The 23,610-nt window shown below is 42.5% G+C and overlaps 1 protein-coding gene across 2 annotated transcripts in view; it reads right to left on the bottom strand.

Annotated features, from left to right (window-relative positions):
• Positions 1-23,610, bottom strand: part of KCNK12 (potassium two pore domain channel subfamily K member 12) — a 239,121-nt gene that overhangs the window by 36,377 nt on the left and 179,134 nt on the right. Inside the window, exon 2 of one of the 2 annotated variants that reach the window (XM_077485621.1) lies at positions 5,530-6,421. In XM_077485621.1, the coding sequence (XP_077341747.1) occupies positions 5,530-6,421 (892 nt within the window). Of the gene's footprint in view, positions 1-5,525; positions 6,422-23,610 lie in introns of those variants that run through there. The other variant, XM_077485622.1, reaches the window with a different exon arrangement.

Raw genomic sequence — 23,610 nt, 5'->3', positions numbered from 1 at the left:
AAATGAGGGAAAGCTCTGCTGACTTCCATCATCCAACCGTGTGCAATCAATAGAGCTTTTTTTTTTAAATTTCCTTGCATGTGATTGGGTATTCTTTGCAAAGTGAAGGTTTACCTCATTTACTACCTCTTTATTAACTCTGGAGCAACTGCACTTTGCAAAGTCCACAGCCTATTTGGCTTTAGTAAATTAACCCCATCGTTTAATGAGTTTGGTGTGGAGGAACACAAGGGGATTTATTTACGAAAGGCAACTCCACTTTGCACTGCAAGTGCACTTGGAAGTGCAGTTGCTCTAAATTGGTACACCACTCCTACAACACCTCAAAGATGCAGCTTGCAGGTTTTTTTTGGTGTCCTGCCAGAGCACCGCTCCACTGCCACCGCACCGCTCTACTGTATACGCCACTCCTACAGCACCCCTGCCCATTGAAATCAAATGGCGGCAAAGCGCCAGCAGATTTAACCCTTTTTCGGCCATCAGCAGGGGTTAAAAATGCCCCGCTATCGGTCGAAAAGGGCTGCAAAAACGACGGTAAAGCACCGCTTTCCTGCCGACGCCCCCACTGCCTCAGTGTGAAAGTAGCCTTATGCCCCTTACACACGAGTGGAGTTCCAATTCCAATCTGGAGTCGGCTGAGACCCTCCGAGTACCCGCTACAGTGCGTTCAGGTGGCACCAGCGGGGGGCGGGTCAGGTGGAGGGGGTGCCTGAGCGTGTTATGTGATGTCATGGTGCAAAGGAGCGGAGCGGCTGGAGCCTCGTGTGTGGATCTGCGGGGTCGGGAGCAAACAGTGTTGCCAATCTATGAGATTGAAATTTACTGACATGACACCCAAAATTTACTGGGAGAGCAACATTTTTACCGGCATTTCCAAAATGTACAAAATTACAGTTTTAAGTGCGAATTTCAGTATTTAAGCTACAAACAAATATATGTGCACATAGTAAATCTGCAGATAGAAATGTGATTTAAGGTGGATATTAAGGCAAAAAACATTTAATATATTGTTTTTGAAATAGTAAGGGAGTAGATCAGGGACAGGACAAGAAATTAGAATGGGCGTCACACATGCATGAAATTAACTCTCACAGTGACTCTGACAGCAGCACAGATGATGATGACACATCCCCGACACGACACGTCCCCTCCTGAGTCACAGTGACAGTCTCTCTCCATGACAGGTGGTCCCTTCGGTCCACTCCAGTCCAAACAGCACTGACAGTCCTGCTCCTGGCTTGCCTTAATCCAATCCTGCAGACCCGCACACAAGGCTCCAGCCGCTCCCCTAGGCCTCCTTGAATCACATGACATGCTCAGGCACTGCCTCCACCAGACCCACCCCCCCACTTGTGCCATCCAAACAGACTAGCAGGCACTCAGATGGTCGCGGCTGGCTCCAAACCAGACCTGTGCATGCGCAGGGCTGTGCTGAGCGTGGCAACCATATTTTTAACTGGCAATCCTTTTATTTTACTGGCAGAAGAAAAATTACGGTTTTCACTTGGCAACACTGGGAAAAAGGCAAGCCGGAAGCGGGACTGTCAGTGCCATGTGGACTGGAGTGGACTAAAGCTGTGACTCAGGAGGGGACATGTTGTGTCGGTGAGGTGTCGTCATTATCTGTGCTGCTGCACACTGCTGTCAGTGTCACTGTGAGAGTCAATTCTTTGTGTGTGTGCGCCCATTCTAAATTCTTGTCCTGTCCCTGAGCTACTTACTTATTATATTGAAAATAAAATAAGAAAGATGTTTTTTGCAGTAATATCTACCTTAAATCGCATTGCTAACTGCATACAGTATTGTACTTGTTTGTAGCCTAAATACTGAATATTGCACTTAAAGTGGTTGTAAACCCTTACAACCAACTTTGACCTACAGGTAAGCCTAGATTAAGGCTTACCTGTAGGTCCAAGAAATATCTCCTAAACCTACATGGTTTAGGAGATATTTTGCCGAAAGACAGGCACCACTGTCTACGGCGCATGGGCGGTTGACAGCGGCGAACAGGCGCACTGAGTGCGCCCCTGTCAACGGCGATGCATAGTAGTCCATTATGCTTTACCTTTGCAGGGAATCAAAGTGGAAGTAAACCCATCAGGGTTTACTTCCTCTTTAAAACCGTAATTTTGTAACTTTTAGAAAAGCCATTAAAAACTTGGCTGTACCTGTAAATTTTGGGTGTGGTGTCAGTAAATTTCAATCTGGTATGTTGGCAACGCTGGACAACTTGGACATCGCACAACCTTGAATTTTTCAAGCAGGACCAATGTAACTGTAAAAATTGCCATACCTATGCTTCAGCTCCAAATCCTTTAACTATCTAGATACATGGGGGCAGCCATATTTGGTGATTTAATACAGACACTGTACATCCTGTTTTTTTAAAACACGACAGCAGGACTTCCTATGGGTGGCTTAACCTGTAGTTGATTCTACCACAGCAAAAATTAAGCGATGGTACCTAGTGCGTTATTTTACCTAAAGATGACCACTAGAGATAAAACATAACAACATAAAAAGAAAAAAAAAGGGTGTACTTCCAATCAAAAATGATTTTTAGGTGTTCAGAAAACCCAATCACAAAAATACATCCCCTTTCAAAAGTTAATTAATTGAAAACAGCCTAATGATGGATCACTATTTCTTCCACCAATACCAATGATTAGGCATTTTTTCTCCTCCTACTAACCACAAGCCCTTTGTAATTTTGTTTACTCCTACTAACCACCAAGCCTGACACTGCCTTACTCCCACTGACACTGGGGTGTTTTCTACTTCTACTGGCCACAGTATAGCCCCCCTAAGGTCTGAGGGACAGTAAACTTACCATTTGCTTAGAATGTTTGGAGACCCTTGCTTTAGAACAGCCTTTCTCAACCTTTTTACCACAGAGGCACCCTTGAAATAATTTTCAGGATTTGGGGAACCCCTGATAAAACCAGTTTATTAGGGGTCGGTGTCATGAATACCCCCTTACATTAGTGGCCAGTGGGAAGAATGCCCCTTTACAGTGGTTTCCAGTGGGAAGAATGCTCCCTTACTGTGGTGTTTTGAATGCCAGCTTTACAAACAACTGAAAAGATCATTGATGTCTGATAGCTAGCCAAAGAATTTTGCAGGAACCATCAAATGGGAGGTCAATCAGTCACAGCTCAAGGAACCCCTTCTGGAGGAACCCCAATTTTCTATTCCGTACACTGGTTGTGAATGGCTGGTCTAGAACTTCTTTCGAAACAGAAGTAGCTGCCAACCAAGGATTCCTGCACTCCTGTTTTTGCATAGGGGTAGAGTACCTGCACATCTAAGGATGCCATGGTTGCCTTATTGTGTCATAAATCTGTATATAAAGATGGCTGCACAGTATTATCAGTAGTCAGTAATGAAAACTGAATTGGCAGTTGCAATGAGGATCCCAATAGAGCTCTTAGGGAATATCCAGAGCAAGGCTAAAATATATTTTCAAATTAGCTTTTTTTGTGTGGCTTTATTTAAGGCAGCTATGGTACAGTAAACGGCACTTATTTTTTTAAAGTAAAACTTATAGGTGAGACCAATTTTATTTGCAATAAAACATATCTTTAAATGCCCGTGTCCTTTCAGAATCAGCTGAAGTGTACAGATACCTTTAGCTCATATGCTCAGGGCCGGATTTACATCTCAGGAGCCTATAGGCATAGAATTCTGAAGCGCCCCCCGGAAAAAATAAAGACAGTAAGACTGACTTTTTTTTCTCAATAAATGATCTGTATTGACCCTGTGTATATCGCACAGCTGGCAATTATTGGTACGAGTCCCAGTACTCTGCATATAAGCTGTTGAATCTCAGAAGATACAAGTACATTGTGAAACACTTCTTATTCTGGAAGGGGGCCAGGACACGCTTGGTAACATGAATGCTGAGACAAGGTCATCTAGTCCCCAGGGCAAAGGTGCCAAATAGCACCCCCCCAAAAAATATATGAGCATTATGTGTCAACAAAAATCCTCTCCCCCCCCAAAAAAAAACACATTTGAGCACTAATCTTCACACTTATCCCCTATGCAGGAACTCCCCTTGCAAGTCAGAATTCTCCCTCCAAAATAATTCCCCCTCTCCCAGTACAAATCCCCCCTCCCAGCTGAAATCCTCTCCCTCACCAACTCCCTCCTCCTAGCACAGTTCCTTAACCCCTCAAATTCTCTCCCACCTCCGAATCCCCCTCTCCTAACACAAATCCCCCCGAAAGCCCCTCTCCTAGCACTAAACCCCACCAAATGTCCCTTCCTAGCACAAATCCCTTCAATCAACCCTACTAGCACAAATGCTCCCCCGCCAAATCCCCATTCTGAACAGAAATCCACTCTCCTAGCACAAATCCCATCCTCCTAATCACCCATTCTAGCATAACCCCCCCCAAAATCCCCACCGCACCTAGGGTAGAAGCCCCTCATGCTCAACCCTTGTCCCGGCTCTGGGCACCATAACCACCACAGTAGGCTGTAGTGATTATAGTGATATTGGAATGATTTTTATCACATGCTCACTGAAGTGGGTATGGAGAGCAAGGGAGGCTAATAGGTGCTTTCTCCGTATGAAATGGAGAAATCTATTTACAACCAGGCCTCTCTTGCTTTATTTTTTTCTCTGTTCTTCTCACCTTCTTGTCGCCTCCGTTGCTGCACCATGTCACTGTTCATCCTCCACGGCAATTGGCTTTGGCGCTCAGAGCATTTGCAACAGAGCGCGCACCATCATGAGGTGCCTCTTGAATCATCGCCGCTTTATCGTTAAGGGATGAGGGGCCATTTACAGTACTGGTGGGGGGCCACGTTGCGTGTCGCTGTGCCTGTGTTTGATGCTGCAGCAAGACCACAGCAGGTATGAACCCACGGCCACAACACAAGTCTATGCACCACATATATAAATGCAAGCGCATTATAACACCGCACTGCCGCAATGTAATGCACTTTATTAATAAATATAGATAGATATACAACAATGTTGCTACGTCATTATCCTGCACCCAGAGGGGTGGCCTGGGGGCTGGAAAAGAAAAAAAAAAACCCTCATACAGATGCCTACAGTGCCTACTGGGAAATCCGGCCCTGCATATGTTTCAGCTTACCAATTTAATTTAGATAAATTATGTGAATAAATTCCTTGCCCTTTTTCAAAGTTTATGAAAGGAAAACTACCTGTGTTATTTGGTTGGTGTATGATTCCTTCCAATCAGATCTCAACTGTTATTTTTTTAGTTTTCTTTTTATCAGCAATCATCTGATTGCTTGCTACGGGCAACACAATTCTTCTTTCATATACCATAATGTACAAGGTCCTTCATATATTTTCCTGAGAACTATAAAGTGCTTGTTGCATCATACACATGAGATGTGATTACATGCTTATGAAAATGGGATCATTAGTTGCAATGAGAATCGAATGGGTGGCTTGGTGGATGTTCACATTCAGGAAATTTACTATGAGTTTGACAACCTTTTATTAAAAAAAAATGGTACTGAAAATATAGGAATTTGAAAAGACTCTACCTAGAATCACTTGTTTCTGCCAACCTATTGTTCATGATGGCTAAAGCTCCAACCCCTCCTGAGAAGCCATTTTGTCGTGTATTGATGCACACAGTTCTAGGGTAACCATTGGCTGTTTCAGATAACTGCTTTTGCAGTATGGCAAGAGAAACCTTATTGGACGCCGTAAGGTCCCTCATTGAGATCATCTCCCCCGACAGCCTCCTGCCTTCTGTATCACTGTCGTAGTTTCCGTCGGTCTCTATCGACAATTGGTTCCTGCGGAAGCGAGCTCCGGGAGTGATGGCATTGCGGCGCCCAAGTCGGGCATTGGATTTATGGCACTTGTTACAGCATCGGCACCTACATTTTTTAAGAATCCAGTTTAAAACTTGCTTGATTACAATCGATATGACGTTAAAAAGAGAGTAAATGCAACAAACTCCCAACAATATACACATGAAATTTCCAAACCTGTATAATCCCTGATATTTGTACTCTGCGTTTTGGCTGCTTACTAGATCTCCAAATCCAATGGTGCTAAAAGTAACAAAACAGTAATACAAAGAGTCTATGTAGTTCCAACCCTCCACTGGGGTGTACATGGCTGATGCACAGCAAGAGAGAGTGATAGCAAAAATTCCCAGAATTAGCATGACGTGGTAGACAGATGGCTTCCAGCCAACTAGGCTGTCCACTTCGGAGACAGATGACCCCCGACGGACAGTCGGAGGTAGAAGCCCATTTCGCCGTAACCGCCTTTCATGGCAAGCTTTCATGACAAAAGCCAAAAGAGATATCATCCTTTCCAAGAAGAGGTTAAAGAACAATATGGTTCCAGCACATCCAAAAAGGCCGTAGAAGATGAGGACCACTTTTCCCGTGACGGTGGCTGGCGTGGTCATTCCGAAACCTGCAAAGAAGATAGGAAACACTTACTGGAAATCAATAAAAAGAGCGTTTACATATATATGACTTATGGGATTTAAAGGACTTCATCTATCAAATCGTACTATTATTCTCAACAACATAAATTCAGCAGTTTTCGAGTTTTCGATTTTTTATTGTAAACGAGATAACTGCATAAAAAAAACATGTAAGTTAAAGTTTCTTTTAATTAACGTGTACAGGTAATTCTTTTGATGTAACCAGCATTATTCAGTTTCAACCCTTTCTGCTGACTACCTTTCTTCCAAAGCATACATCTCTGTTCAACCTTAGGTCACTAGAGTCAGTTATTTCATTAATTTATTTCACTAATCTGTGTTTCTTTATAATTCTACAGGCCCTCCTTCTATAGTGAGTCTTCTTTGAGGTTTGAGCTGGTAATGACGTGGTGCTGCTCTTACAGGTAGAGGATCAGTATTCCGGCATTACTACACCCTGACGCATGCCCTGGAGTGACATAATTCCCTGCCGACAAATCAAAATGGCTGAAGCCTGTCACCTGGAAGAACTCGGGGAGAAGATGCCAGCGAGGGAACGTGCAGGTATCAGATCATTGGAACTAAGGAAAGTATTTGTGCCTTTAGTTACACTTTAAAATATAAATTATATTTACAATTACTTTAGTTTGTTTCACCCAAGGTGATTTTTTTTAATTTTCATTACAAAACCATGCGGCCCCTGTGTGTGCTCTAATATACTGTAGTAGCATTAGAGACACACAATAGGCAGCGCTGTGGTGCCTCAGCAGTACCAGCAACTTCCCGTCTGCCATTCAGAAGAAGCCTTGTATTTATCAAGGCTTCCTCCGACTGGCCGAGATGGAAATCATAGCATTGTCCACCTGTGTCTCCATGGATAAAAATAATAATGCTTGGCTGGCAAAAACGATTCCAGTTTAATAATTCCTCCTTCAATCATCAGGCTTTAGGCACACCCTATATTATAGTAATATAAAAATGTGCCATCCTAAACGTACAAATAAGGATTTGGTGATTGTTCTCTAATTTTTGTGGGCATCATTAGCTAATTCCTAACCATTCGTCATTGTTGGATAGAAACTTTAATATCTATGCCAGCCATTCTCAACCAGGGTTCCATGGAATCCTAGGGTTACTCCAGTATTGCTAGGGATTACTTGAGCTGCGGCTAACCATCTCCCTCCCATCTGGTTCCAAGTCCATTGGCATGACTGCAAGGGTGTCATTCTAGCCAACCCTGTAAGGGGGGTATTCTTCTCACTTACCACCATCAATGTAAAAGGCATTTTCCCAATGACCCCCGATAGAATAATCTTACTAGGGGTTCCTTGAGATCTGAAAATAGTTTCAAGGGTTCCATTGACATGGCAATGTTTCATGAGACTCAAAACTTACAAAATTCCTTCCAGGCCCCCAAATTCACTGAGCTCCAAAAATTGGATCTTATATAAATCTGGCAAGGTTGGGAGCCCCTAGTAAGTAGTCATGAAAAATAAAAAAGTGGAAAAAACTAGCAATGGGCTCAAGGTCAAACAATGCATCATAAAAGAACAACTGTGTTGTACATATATCACATAGATGAGTATAAAACCAACCATAAACCCTATACCACCATATCCATATTGCACACATTTTTCATATACTCATTCATCCTTAAACTTGTAGGATATGTAGAGGCTGATTCCAGATATTGCAATATTAGCTATGACCAAAAGAGACAGAAGAAGTCCCTTGATGTGAGCCATTGGGAAAGCCAGGGATAACTAATGCATGCTCCACTTGTATCAGTAGCTGGAAAGATATATATGGCTGCAGAAGTCCACTCCAACAGGATATTATATTTGGTGCATATCCAAGTACATATTCCAACTTCTGAGTAGCATCATATGAAATTAGAGCATATGGGGCTGGGTCCATAAAACTTTTGCTGTTGCGTAGTCTAGAGGAGGACTCCAAAATTTAGACTGAAATTGTTCATTCCAACCTCCCTTACACACTATACAGGCAGTCCCTGAGTTACAAACACAACAGAGACTATAGGTTTGTTCTTAAGTGGAATTTGTGTGTAAGTTGGAACAGTGCATTTTTAAGTGTAACTTCAGCCTGTGCAGGGATGTGGGATGTCCCGGGCACTTCTCCGCATGCAGTTATGTTTTCTGGGGCTCTTCAGGCCATGCAGTACCTGTAGAACTGCAGTGTGGGAAGTGTCGGTGATGCAAGATAGCTGTCGGAGGTATCCAGGACCAGCGTGGAGCACAAGCGGCTGGCATTGAAGTCTGTTCGTAAGTAGGAGTCATTCGTAACTCGGGTGTTCATAACTTTGGGACTGCCAGTACAGGGATTGAGGACTAACCGCATTAACAGTAGTGTCCATAGGACTGTTTTCACACATTTATATAGGACAACTCATGATTGCGGCTATAAATGTTCATTCCAATCTCCCTCACATGCTTAAACAAGCAGCCAGGTGTCTTGCATATCACATAGGAGTATTTGTACCGAAGCCACTGACAGGGTAAAGGGATTACGTGTCCCAGCTTATGTACCCACATAAAGCCACTTCAAACACGAATGAATGGAAGTTTCTGAAAAAAGACCCCTTTCTTGTCAATCGGTACCTTATCATATACTTATCGCCTCCAGACATCTACCATTGTAAGCTCCAGGATCAAGGTTGGTAGGGGGCATGTAGAATCCTATGCTATCCTTGAAATGTTTTATGAGCCTGAAATATACAGTATCTCACAAATGTGAGTACACCCCTCACATTTTCGAAAATATTTTATTATATCTTTTCTTGTGACAACACTGAAGAAATTACACTTTGCTAAAATGTAAGGTAGTGAGTGTACAGTTTGTATAACAGTGTGAATTTGTTGTCCCCTCAAAATAACTCGACACACAGCCATTAATGTCTAAACTGTTGACAACAAAAGTCAGTACACCCCTAAGTGAAAATGTCCAAATTGGGCCCAAAGTGTCAATATTTTGTGTGACCAGCACTACCTTAACCCTCTTGGGCATGGAGTTCACCAGAGTTTCACAGATTGCCACTGGACTCCTCTTCCACTCCTCCATGACGACATCATGGAGCTGGTGGATGTTAGAGACCTTGCGCTCCTCCATCTCCACCTCCACCTTCCGTTTGAGGATGTGCCACAGATGCTCAATAGGGTTTAGGTCTGGAGACATGCTTGGCCAGCCCATCATCTTTACCCTCAGCTTCTTTAGCAAGGCAGTGGTCGTCTTGGAGATATCTTTGGGGTCTTTATCATGTTGGAATACTACCCTGCGGCCCCATCTCCAAAAGGAGGGGGATCATGCTTTGCTTCAGTATGCCACAGTACATGTTGGCATTTATGATTCCCTCAATGAACTGTAGCCTCCCCAGTTCCGGCAGCACTCATGCAGCCCTAGACCATAACACTCCCACCACCATGCTTGACTGTAGACAAGACAAACTTGTCTTTGTACTCCTCACCTGGTTGCCACCACACATGCTTATCTTGGTCTCATCAGACCACAGGACATGGTTCCAGTAATCCATGTCCTTAATCTGCTTGTCTTCAGCAAACTGTTTGCGGGCTTTCTTGTGCATAATTTTAGAAGAAGCTTCCTTCTGGGACAACAGCCATGCAGATCAATTTGATGCAGTGTGTGGCGCATTGGTCTGTACACTGAGAGGCTGACCACCCACCCCTTCCCCTTCAACCTCTGCAGCAATGTTGGCAGCACTCATACGTCTATTTCCAGCTCAGTTTCACTCCCTATACAGACATTGTATGCTCTTCCTGCCGTTGCATGAGTTTTCACCAAAGGCTCCAGTTACCTTTCAGAACCCGAATTACAAAGGCTAAATGACATCCACGCTAAGTAAAGTAGTATATGATTATCTTAGGAACCCTAGGTTTAAATGAAGTCATGCCATTGCTCTAATGGCATTTGGATACAACCTAATTATATTCTTCCCTCTCATTACTTTAGTTACCGCACCAACAGCAGTTCTTCAACTCAACTAATTAAAAAGGTTGAAAAGCCGACGTGTTGGTCAGGCTATCAAAACTTAGTTTTGATTCTAACTGGCTTTTTGACACTTTGGCAAAAAATAGTGTTTTGCAGTTGAGCTTAATGGAGAAAAATGTATTCTAAGTGTGGTATACTAGCTTATATTTTATTCATGCTCTATGGAAGACATTTGTCTGACCTGTTCTGGAAAAACGGCCAGCTACAATTTTTTATTCTTCATTAGGTTACAGAAATATGCTTACTTTACATCTAAATTGTCTCTGTGCTATTAATATCCACGGTTGCAGAGGTGTTATTTTTTTAAATTTTAAAATGTAAAAAAAGCTTGTAGACCTATATGGATATATATTTTAGACACAGTATATATATCTCTCTCTCTCTCTCTCTCTCTCTCTCTCTATATATATATATATATATATATATATATATATATATATATATGTATATATATATATATATATATATATATATATATATCTCTCTCTCTCTATAATTTTTACGGAGGCCATACATTAGAATGGCTCTCCATTTTCCTTAAAATTATAAAGACTGAAATCTTTTCCATCATGAAGTGGAGTGATTGTTTTCTATAATCCCTGTTTATAGGTTTGTAATGCTGTTTGTGTCTTAGCTGTGAGGTTTATATTAAACAAAATAGTTTGGCGCTCATGTGTACAGTGAACTGAAATCGTATGTTTGTCTCAATACAATATGTATACAAAAGAAATAGATTATGTGCATACAACAATGGTGAAACTGTTGGGACACACAAAATGCGTAAATCAATATGAGTTAGCGGTCCACTACGTAATAAAAAGGATTTTTTTTCTTCTTATTGGAGTGGCACCAAAACAATAGGGACAGAACACGGCTTGTCTGTAGTTACTCTCAGCGGTACTTTGAAGGTAAATAAATGAATACTCTTACCGACTGGGATGGACACAAGTGTCGTACGACAGTGAGTCAAAAAGGCTTAGGATCCTGTGAAATCTAGAACTGGCACTGTGCCCAGGAGGTGAGTGGTTCAATCCAATGCAGGATCCCCAGCTCTCGGGCCCAAAGCTCTATGAACACCTTCAAGGCAACACTGGTGCCACCACAAGCCGCTCCTCGTAGACTCCAAAAAACGCGGAAAAAGGAGGAAAAAAATAATATTTCTTGCCCCAATTGAAGACTTTTAGTGCCGAAACACGTCAACATAGCATTTACTGCACCCCACATTGCTTGTACAGATTGTTTTTATTTTTGTGATCACTTTTTATTGGGTCATTGCCTATATATGACATATTTAATAAACCTCCCGGTTTGACCTGCATCTGGAGTCCTCCTTCCTCCTTTTTCCACATGTTTTTTGGAGTCTACGAGGAGCGGCTTGTGGGGGCACCAGCGTTGCCTTGAAAGTGTTCGTAGAGCCTTGGGACTGAGAGCTGGGGATCCTGCATCGGATTGAACCAATCACCTCCTAGGCACGGTGCCAGTTCCAGATTTCACAGGATCCTAAGCCTTTTTGACTCACTGTCGTACGACATGTGTGTCCATCCCAGTCAGTAAGAGTATTAATTTATTTACCTTTAAAGTACCGTTGAGACTAACTACAGACAAGCCGTTTTTATGTCCCCATTGTTTTGCTAGTCCAATAAGAAGAATTTGTCTTCCTTTTTATTACGTAGTGGACTGCTAACTCATATTGATTTACACATTTTATGTGTCCCAACAGTTTCACCATTGTTGTATGCACACAATCTATTTCTTTTGTATACATATTGTATTGAGACAAACATACAATTTCACTTCACTGTACACATGAGCGCTACACTATTTTGTTTAATATTCATGTTCAACTTTGATGGTTTGAGTGTCAGCAGGTTTTTCCCTTTTTTTTGACTCACTTGTATTGTAGCGCAGCCTTTTCCTTGCACCCTTATCACTGGTTAATCTTTTATGTTTGTCCTAATGACCAATATCATTAGAATTATAGCATTTGGCACAAAAAAATGGAATTCAATGGGGATGCTTGTTCCCTTGAGAATTGTCTAAGAGATGCTCCACCTGACTTTCGAGAGATTTCCTCTTACTTCCTGTTGTATCTACAGGACAGGGAAAAAAAAACAGAAACTGCACAAATAGCACACAAATCAAAAAACAATTAATGTAAACCTTCCCTACTCTAACCAAAAGAACCCTGTAATATATTTAATTAAAAAAAAAAAGTTCAGGCTTTGGATATACGTTCAGAATACAAATATCCTCCCCAAACCAAAAGATTTTGGAAACAGGTCTTTTTTTTCCATTTCACATAAGTAATTTATACTATTTTGCTCCTTTATCATGCTGTTTTTCTCAGTACACCGAATTTCTTATAAATATTAAATTATTCTACGAGACTATGGTATTAATTTGCTAAAGGCAAATAGGCAGTTCATACACCTTTGATCTCTAGTAAACAAGAATATAGAAAGTAAACATGAATTGTAAATGATAAACTTGAATAGAATCAAATAAAGCATCCACAAAAAGTCCCATCCAAGTGCGAAGTAGAAATGCTGGCTTACCGACTCCCCATGACCCCCTACTCAAGGGTTGTCATAAAGAATTTTCATACACCTCATGGTCTCCTCCTGGATCACTTCTCTATCCACCAGGGGCTCCGCCTCCAGCCAAAGTAATTGAGTTCCAGGAAGTAGACATCCATACCAGCTGAGTGATTTCTTCTTACATGAGCAGTGTTTTGTATGTGATTGTATTTCTATATTTAAGAAATGTTGTAAAAGATTTTTACACTATGAAGAGGCCTTTGTCTGTTTGCCTTACATGAATAATTTGGCTCTAGATAATTTGTAGGGGTTTTCTTTGGTCACATAGCCTGCTGGGAGAGCCTATTTATTTGGGAGGAGTCAGGTGATCGGTGTTCTGCACCACCTGGGCAGCCGTCTGGGTGGACATGTGTTGAAAGCTCCCGGCTGCTAGGCCAGAAGCCTGAGGCCTATCCGGGAGTTTCCTGGTTGCTAGGCAGTCTGAGGCCTACCAAGGATAAGAAGGAGTATCGTAGGGTTGGGGCTTCATGTCGGAAGCCTAACCAAGTTGCACAGGCTCTACCGGCTGGAGAACCCCTCTTTGTCAGAGCTGAAGGGACAGAGTTGCTAACAGAGGACAGCTATTCCTGTCACCAGAGGCAAAGCCTGAACCAAGGTCAGAGGTAAAGGGGAAACTGTTGCCATCAAGGGACAATGCTCCTATTATCAGAGGCCAGAGTTCAGAGTCTGAGAGAGTACCAGAGCAGACTTATTCAGTCAGGGACAGTGAAGAAGCTGAGAAGTCTCAGTGGAAGTCAAGCCAGGGACCCAGAGGGATAGCGGGGGTGATGCTTGCAAGAAAGTTCAGTTGTCGGGCTGAAGAGCCGAGTAAGGAACCCAGCAGGTCAGCGTGGGTGGCCCTTGGAAGCTACAGTGGGAGGCTGTGAGATGGAGGCCAGGTCCTACACAACGGGGATACCAAGTTTGGTATGTGTACAGATCTGTGTTGAAATCAAATATATATTAAGAAATACTGTATATGAGTCAGATTCACTAGCCTTTCTAATCTTAAAGTGGAGCAAAACTCTCTCAATTAACATGAACTAATTTTTTATCCTTATTCTGCTAGCTTAGTAAATAGATAGGAATGTATATTTTATTTACTTGTTTTAAACTTTTTATTATATTTCTTCAGTTGCTTCCTGGTTTCTGGCTTAGGCCAAAATGATGTCATACATCCCAGGAGAGTTCATGTTAATTTTTTTCTTTCATCTGGAGGTAGGGATGAGGGGCTTCCTCAGCTAAGCACCCCCCCCCCCCCCCGCCTGCATATACAAAAAGAGAAACTTCACCCCAATCCTGGGGGTAAACCCCTCAGGTGGAGTGACAAAGCAAAAAAAAAAGCAACAAAAGGGCAAACAAGGCTTGTCCTATATGGCTAAAAGCATACGTTTATTATATTATCAAAAATGTCAAAAAAGAGTAAGACTACGTGCCAAAGTTACTCTATGTTGTAAATACGCAGAATATCACACCACAGTCCCATCACCAAAAATTAAAAACAATGTCACAAATATGACGTCATTAACTATATGTGAATATGTGATAAATAGTCTGGCGTGGACAATTGCTGCATACCTGTATCAATATGGTAGTACTAAATGAAAGCCCAACCCCCCCACAGTTAGTAACACATCCCTAGGAACACTTAACCCCTACACTGCCACCCACTGGTTAACCCTTTCACTGCCAGTGTCATTTACACAGGAATCACTGCATTTATATAGCAGTGATTACTGTATAAATGACAATGGTCCCAAAAATGTGTCAAAAATGTCCGATGGGTCCCCCACAATGTCGCAGTCACAATAAAAATCGCTGATCGCCGCCATTACTAGTAAAAAAAAAAAAAAAAAAAAAAATTATTAATAAAACTGCTATAAAACTATCCCTATTTTGTAAACGCTATAACTTTTGCGCAAACCAATCAATAATCGCTTATTGCGATTTTTTTTTACCAAAAATATGTAGAAGAATACGTATCGGCCTAAACTGAGGGAAAAAAACGTTTTTTTATATATTTTTGGGGGATATTTATTATAACAAAAAGTAAAAAATAATGAGTTTTTTTCAAAATTGTCGCTCTATTTTTGTTTATAGCGCAAAAAATAAAAACAGCAGGGGTGATCAAATACCACCAAAAGAAAGCTCTATTTGTGGGAAAAAAAGGACGTCAATTTTGTTTGGGAGCCACGTCGCACGACCACGCAATTGTCAGTTAAAGCGACGTAGTACCGAATCGCAAAAAGTGGTCTGGTCTTTGACCAGCAAAATGGTCCGGTCTGCAAGTGGTTAAAGTGCCCCCATCGCAGCGAGCTTGCGCAACAAAGAAAATGCATACGGAAGTCGCCCCCGCATATGTAAACGGTGTTCAAAATCACACATGTGAGGTCTCGCCGCGATCGTCAGAGCGAGAGCAATAATTCTTGCACTAGACCTCCTCTGTAACTCTAACCTGATAACCAGATTTTTAGGTACCGTAGTTTGTCGTCATTCCACGAGTGTGTGCACTTATAAAGCGTGACATGTTTGGTATCTATTTACTCGGCGTAACATCATCTTTCACATTATACAAAAAAATTGGGCTAACTTTACTGTTTCATTTTTTTTTTTTATTCAAGTGTCCCTTTTCCCAAAAAGTTGCTTTTAAAACACCGCTGCACAAATACTGTGTGACATAAAATATTGCAACAATCACCATTTTATTCTTTATATTCTCTGCTAAAAAAAAATATATATATATAATGTTTGGGGGTTCCAAGTAATTTTCTAGCAAAAAATACGGATTTTAACCTGTAAACACCAAATGTTAAAAATAGGCTTAGTCATGAAAGGGTTAAAAAGAGCTGGAGGGCCGAGGTTGCCTGCCCCTGTCCTAAGGTAACACTGATTGATGGAAATCAGAGCTCAGGAGGGGGCTATTCAGCAGTAGTAGTTGGACTGCTATTGGAAGTGGGGTACACACACTATAACAAAATCGGTCAAATGATTTTCTGATTTTCCCCCGTTGTTTCACAGCAAATCAGAACCAACAACAAAACAAAAAACAGAACAAAAATTCTTATGAAAATTCTCGTACGACAAAGGCTTTTCTTTGTTGTTTATTGTTTCTGATTATGCGTGGTCTATCTTTTCTGATTTTTCTTGTATGAAAATCATACGAAAGTTCCTGGGATGAAAATGTTTGCCCGATTTTCTTATAGTATGTAGGAGCCATAAGATATAGCCACTGTGGTATCCACGGGCAGCAATGTTGGACTCCAAATTCAAAAGGCACCATGCCACTGGTAATCCATAGGCCTGCATGGCACGGCAGTATTGCAAAAATATTGCAAAAATACCATATCAAACTTCACCTGTCTCCCAACTTCAACAAGTGTGAGGGAAGTAATGTGTCACAGGAGTAAAATCACACAGTTTCCCAAACTGGCCCGGGTTGTACCTGTTACTACGGGTCAATGCAGGTTAGAACAGGTATCAGTATGGTCAATTCAGGGGGAGCGAGATGATCGGTTGATGTGGGCTCCAAGACTTTTCCACTGACAGTGTAGAGTCAAAGGGGGCATAGGCTGCAGACGTTACATGACGCATCTGTGACGTCACATCTGCCTGCATGCCTGAGCTAAGGGCAGATGGATCCCCGGAAGCAAATGCTACAGGAATGATCTGCTCTCACTCAAGATGGCCACGACTAGAAATGCTAGGGGGGTTCAAAGTGAGTTCTCAACAAAATAAAGTATGGAGACATGGATGAGTTTGCTTTTAAATATTAAAATGAAATAAATAGATAAATAAATAAATGAATGATCCTCCTCAGTATGATACTGTCCTCCCTCTTCTCCGCACTCTAGGCAGTGGCCGGTACTGCCCTCTCTTTGGCTCATCTATACACCCCTTGGTGTTGAGAGAAGTATTTTTTATTTCTTTTTGCTATTTGTCTATCATCAATTGACATTTAATAGGCAATTTCGGATTGTTATATAGTTAGTAAGGTAAAAAAAAAAAAAGTCAATCTTGTTTACCCAATAGAAAAAACAAATAAATAACAAGACTAAATAAATAAAAGCCACCATATACAGAGTCCTATACCCCCTATAAAGTATGACTGATGATGCTAAGAAATAAAATGCTTCCACTACAAGGTGCTTGTTCAAAGAACCAATTTCTATAAAAGCCAATAAATTCTTATTGGCCCTTCTGCAGAGTAATTACTTTTACTAGCTTATTTTGTTAGGCAAAGTGTAGACTATAGTAATCCATACCAATCAATCAAAATTTTTCTTTCTATTTCACTCCAGTAAAAATTAGTTCCTAATAGACTGTGGCAATATGGGTTACAGTTGCTTGTACATGATTGCTCTTTGCATTGCCCGTTCATGTTCAAACCACATTAAACCACATTTAACCCCAGCTCTAAGCATTAAGACTACTGCAGTAAAGCACATTACATGCGTTGAGGTACCATCAATATTGCAATGCGGTTACAAAGTTTGTGACATGTCTGGTTTTCTGGATGTTTTGGTTGGTTGGCAGCCTAATCATTTCAATGGGTTGCCTTAACTCAACGCACTGTTGGCTGTTAAAGTGATATTAAAGGGGTTGTAAAGGTAAATGTTTTTTCACCTTAATGCATTCTATGCATTAAGGTGAAAAAACATCTGACAGTGCCGGCACCCCCAGCCCCCCCGTTTTACTTACCTCACCCCTCGAAAGTCCCGCGCTCGCCCCTGATTTCCTCTTCACCACTCAGCCTGGCCGCTGATTGGCTGGAGTGGATGGATTGAAGGCAGCGCAGCCATTGGCTCGCGCTGCTGTCAATCACATCCAATGACGCGGCACGCCGGGGGCGGGGCCGTGTGATACAGCGAGCGCCTATAGCCGCCGGCTGTATCACGGGAGCGCGCCCGCAGGTGCTTCTCACCATGCGAGGGAGCTCGCATGAACGTGAGAAGTACCTGCGGGAAGAAGCAGAGACAGCCGCCGAGGGACCCCAGAAGAGCAGGTTCGGGGCCACTCTGTGCAAAACAAGCTGCAAAGTGGAGGTAAGTATAACATGTTTGTTATTTTAAGAAAAAAAAATTACTTTACAATCCCTTTAAAGCCTTGTTTTTTTTTTTTTTTTTTTTAACAAACATGTTATACTTCCCTGCTCTGTGTAATGGTTTTGCACAGAGCAGCCCAGATCCTTCGTCTTCGCGGATGCTCCTGGCCCCTCCCTCTTGCTGTGTGCCCCCACAGAAAGCTGCTTGCTATGGGGGCACCCAAGCTTAGCCACTGCTCTGTGTGTTCATTCAGACACAGAGTTCATGGAATTCATGGAGAATGATCAACATTTTCTCATTAATCATAAGGTTGGTCATTATGCTTCTCACCACAGCGATTGAGACCAAGGGCTTCTTCCAGGCTCTGTCGAATGCTCTCTTCGCAGCAATAAACAGGTAAGTCACTAGTTCTGTTGGACAATACAACAAAGCCAACTTGGTGTACTTATGCATGGCTATGTGGAATAAGGTTTGAAGGCGTCCGAATACCCTGGACCAGAAACCTGTCAGCCCAGGACGAGACCACCAAGTGTGGATAACATCTCCCCGATGTCCACAGCCCCTGAAGCATCTGTCACAATAGAATGGATTTGCACTAGCTATATGGGCTGGGACCCAATACCACCTCAAGAGAACCTTGTAGGCAACCTCCAATATAGTAGTGTTAAAGGAAACTTTGTAACGTGAGATCAGTACTTACTCTACTCCTCAGGGTCAATGGATGCCGCCAAGTCATGTTCCCATCGAGACCTATAGCAGGCGGCAGCAGAACAATCCAGTGCATTGGGGGAGGAATAGACCTGTAAGATTGGGGCCTGGGGAGCGATGGCAGGTGAATTCAAAGGCTGTTCTTTTAAAGGGGAAATTGGAAATACGTCGCAGAGAGGACACCCAATGTCGAAGTTGAGCATATTGAAAAAAATTCAGCGGATGGAGCTTAGTGGATTTCTTGGAGAGAAGGCCCTGAGGGAAAGGAGCATAGAAAGAGGATGTGACGGACCTCCATGAATCCATGGGCCGCCCATGAGGAGAATGAACCCGGATGATCTAGACACGGAGAGAAAAGGGGGTTGTTGAGCAAAGGGAGGAGCGGAAGGAAGGGAGACATAAGATTGCTGGAATAACAGACCGAGTTCCAGAGTTTTAGGCTGTGGAGCATAAGCGGGCTCAGCGCGGAGAGGCAAATTCTTATTGGCCCTTCTGGAGAGTAATTACTTTTACTAGCTTATTTTGTTAGGCAAAGAACAAAGTGTAGACTATAGTAATCTATAGCAATCAATCAGAATTTTTCTTTCTATGATTTCACTCCAGTAAAAATTAGTTCCTAATAGACTGTGGCAATATAGATTACAGTTACTTGTTCATAATTGCTCTTTGCATTGCCTATTCATGTAATTTAAAAAAAACATTATTGCCTTAACCCAAGCTCCCAGCACCCATTAAGACTACTGCAGTAAAGCACATTACATGCGTTGGGGTACTATCAATAGTGTAATGCGGTTACAAAATTTGTCACATGTCTGGTTTTCTGGATATTTTGGTTGGTTGGCAGCCTAATCATTTCAATGTGTAGCCTTAACACAACGCACATTAATGGACCATTAAAGTGATATTAAAGCCTTGTTTTTTTTTGTTTAAAAATAACCAACATGTTATACTTCCCTACTCCGTGTAGTGGTTTTGTACAGAGCAGCCCAGATCCTTCTCTTCTCCGGTCTTTACCAGCACTCCTGGCCCCTCCCTCCTGCTGAATGCCCCCCACAGTAAGCAGCTTGCTATAAGGGAACCCAAGCTTAACCACTGCTCTGTGTGTTCATTCAGACACAGGGCCGTGGCTCGGTCCCACCCTCTCTCCCTCCTCATTGGCTCAATGCCTTTGACTGTCTCAGCCAATGAGGAGAGAGAGCCCTGGACAGCCAAGGCTCTCGTGCAACATCGCTGGATAGAAATGGGGCTCAGGTAAGTATTAAGGGGGCTGCTGCACACAGAAGGTTTTTTTTATCTTAATGCATGCAATGTATTAAGATAAAATAACCTTCTGCCTTTAAAACCACTTTAAGCTGATGCTTTATATATTTTTTTTTCTGGTACAATACTTTTTATAAGAAAAAAAAAAAAAAATGCACAGGTGATTGATCAGTTTACCCACGCAGGGGATCAGATGAAAGACATAAAATGACATAAAACATCAATGAATGAACCCAAAACCAGTCCAGTTTATAAAGCGAGAGCTCAAGGTACAAACCCATGGCACAGGCCGTGGGTCTGCGAAAATGACCAAAGTCTAAAGGCATCGGGACTTATTAGAAAGGAGTGAGAGAGATTGGGCAGAAGCCCCAAAGGAAAGAGATAGAGAAAGGAGGAGAAGAAATAAAAAACAAAACAATAAAAAACAAAAGGGAAAAGGCACATGGGGAAGGAAAGGGAGTGGGAGGGTAAAATACTAGGATCCCCCAATCTTATCTAAGAAGCGCCCAAACTGATTGTGGGTATTGTGGGGAGGACATAAGACCACCAAGGGGACCACATTTTACAAAATTTTGTGTGGAATTCATGGAGAATAATCAACATTTTCTCATTAATCATAAGGTCGGTCATTATGCTCCTCACCACAGCGATTGAGACCAAGGGCTTCTTCCAGGCTCTGTCAATGGCTCTCTTTGCAGCAATAAACAGGTAAGTCGCTAGTTTTGTTGGACAATACAGCAAAGCCAACTTGGTGTCCTTATGCATGGATATGTGGAATAAGGTTTGAAACCTGTCAGCCAAGGACTAGACCACCAAATGTAGATAACATCTCCCCGATGTCCACAGCCCCTGAAGCATCTGTCACAATAGGATGGATTTGCACTAGCTATATGGGCAACCTCCAATATAGTAGTGTTAAAGGAAACTTTGCGATGTGAGATCAGGCCTCACTCAGGGTCAATGGATGCCGCCAAGTCATGTTCCCATCGAGACCTATAGGAGGTGGTAGCGGAACAATCCAGTGCATTGGGGGAGGAATAGACCTGTGAGATGGTGCCTGGGGAGCGATGGCAGGTGAGTTCAAATGCTGTTTTTTGAAGGGGAAATTGGAAGTACGTCACAGAGAGGACACCCAGTGTCGAAGTTGAGCATATTGAAAAAAATACAGCGGATGGAGCTTAGTGGATTTCCTGGAGAGAAGGCCATGAGGGAAAGGAGTGTAGAAAGAGGAAGTGACGGACCTCCATGAATCCATAGGCCACCCATAAGGAGAATGAACCCGGATGATCTAGACACAGAGGGAAACAGGGGTTGTTGAGCAAAGGGAGGAGCGGAAGGAAGGGAGACATAAGATTGCTGGAATAACGGACCGAGTCCCAGAGTTTTAGGCTGTGGAGCATAAGCGGGCTCAGAGTGGAGAGGCAAAGTTTATGTGGGAGCCAGAGAAGGGCTGACAAGGTAATTGGGGCACAGTTGGGGAGTTCAAGTAGAAGCCACAGAAGCACATCCATGGTCACATGGAGCAGGGACAGTTGGGAGATCTGAACCGCCTGGTAATATTTTGATACATTGGGGAGACTGAGACGTTTAAAGGCCCAAATAAAAGAAAGGATCCTACACTGGAGCAGGCTCAAGAAGAAAGAAGGGACATGGACCAGCAAGGTCCTGAAATATAAAAAAAATTTGGGAGGACAGTCATCTTTATGGCATGTATGCGACCAATCCATGACAAAAAAAGAAACCGCCAAGATTACATGAGGTCAGAAATAGATCTCAGCAGGGGTAATTATTAGTCGCAAAGAGGGTTTAGTAAGAAGCGGTCAATTTAACGCCCAAGTAGTCCAAAGAAGAGGTGTTCCAGAGGGGGAAGGTGGTCTGGAGATGAGTCACCATCAGGGATGGCAGAGTGATGTTAAGGGCAGTAGTTTTCTGGGGGTTAATTTGGAGGCCCGAGATAGTTGAGGAGTGAGAAAGGAGACTATGAAGATTGGGCAGTTTGGTTAGGGGGTTAGTCAATGTCAAGATGTAGTCATCGGCAAAGAAGCTCACCTTGCAGTGTAAGCCCACGTACTCAATGCCCGTGTTATTAGTCACCCCTAAGGGCTATCGCTAAGGGTTCCAGTGCTAGTATAAATAGGATCGGAGAGAGGGGGCACCCCCGCCTCCTTCCATGAGGAATAGGGAAGGAGGTGGAGAAGTGACCGGTGTATCTAACGGGGGCAGAAGGAGAGGAGTAAAGAGCCACGATCCAATAAAGGATTGCATCGCCAAAACCCCAGCACTTCAGTACATAACATAAATAATCCCAGGATAGGGAGTTGAAGGCTTTGTAGATGTCAATTGAGAGGAGAAAGCCTGGAATCTTACGAGGTTGTAAAAGATGTATCAGGTGGACTACCTTGCGAACATTGTCCCCCGCTTGCCGCCTGGGAACAAAGACTACTTGATCCCTGTGTATCAGGGTACGCAAATATCTGTTAAAACGGGAGCCCAGGATTCTCCCCAGGATCTTCATATCTTCATTGAGTAAGAAAATTGGTCTATAGGCTTGGGGATCTAGTGCATCCTCCGCAGATTTGGGGATCATTGTGATATGCGCCGCCAAGGTGTCTGGGGCAGGCACTAAGCCTTGGTGTAAGCAGTGTATAATAAGCTGTTAGGTGAGTTGACAATATAGTGGAGAGTTTGCAATAATAAAGGCCCAAGAAGCCATCTAGGACTGGTGCTTTAGGGATGCAGCAATTTTGATGTCAGGGTCACTTCAGCTTCAGTAATATCAGGATAGAAACCGAGGTGAGGAGTAAGAGGAAAACCTGGTCTCCTGCAGACAATATACATCGACTTGGCTGGTCTTGAGGTGGTGGAAGACCTTTGACCTCTTAATAGGGGAGATGAACCCTATATCATTTTTTATGATATCTATAAAATATTTTAGAAATAAAAATGTATTGCAGTGGGAAGTCTTGAAAGGGATACTGGAAGCTAACAATCAGGACCCAACAGCAATGTCACCAAACTTTACTTGCCATTATGCCTCTTAGCCTGCCCATAACAATGGCCATGCATCGAGCAATAGAAAATGGATAAAATATATACAAAACACTATAAATTCCCTTTAAACTCACTGTGCGTTATTGAATAGTGAAGTGATGGTAGCTTATTCCCACCTTCCAACTTTCTGAAATGAGAAGGATGGACACCTATTAGCAAAAGTATGTGGGCAAAGGACACACCCCTTCCACACTCCATTAAAGGAGAATTATACAAAACCATGATCGGTTAAACTCACAAGTGCTTTCTTTTTATCACTAATATTCATTTATATTGGCTTTTGAAATTTACAAATGCAGTAATGTAGAAATTGGATAAAAGGTTTAGCACTGGGAAACCTTTTGATGGGCAAATAGTGCATTTTGTATACAACTCCATAGATCAGATTAACATGAGGGACAAATAAGGAGGAACAAGGAACAGAGGGACTTCTTTCCAAATGAGGGACAGTCCTTCGAAATCAGGAACAGTTGGGAGCTATGGCTTATTTCTGCACTTATTTTTTAAATGGACCTA

This window comes from Lithobates pipiens, unplaced genomic scaffold (genome assembly GCF_037356315.1).
Source record: "Lithobates pipiens isolate NorthernLeopardFrog02 unplaced genomic scaffold, aLitPip1_a1.2 Scaffold_18, whole genome shotgun sequence".
NCBI classification, from domain to species: Eukaryota; Metazoa; Chordata; class Amphibia; order Anura; family Ranidae; genus Lithobates; species Lithobates pipiens.
The sequence above is the reverse complement of the archived record's forward strand: the minus strand, read 5'-3'. Positions and strand labels throughout refer to the sequence as shown.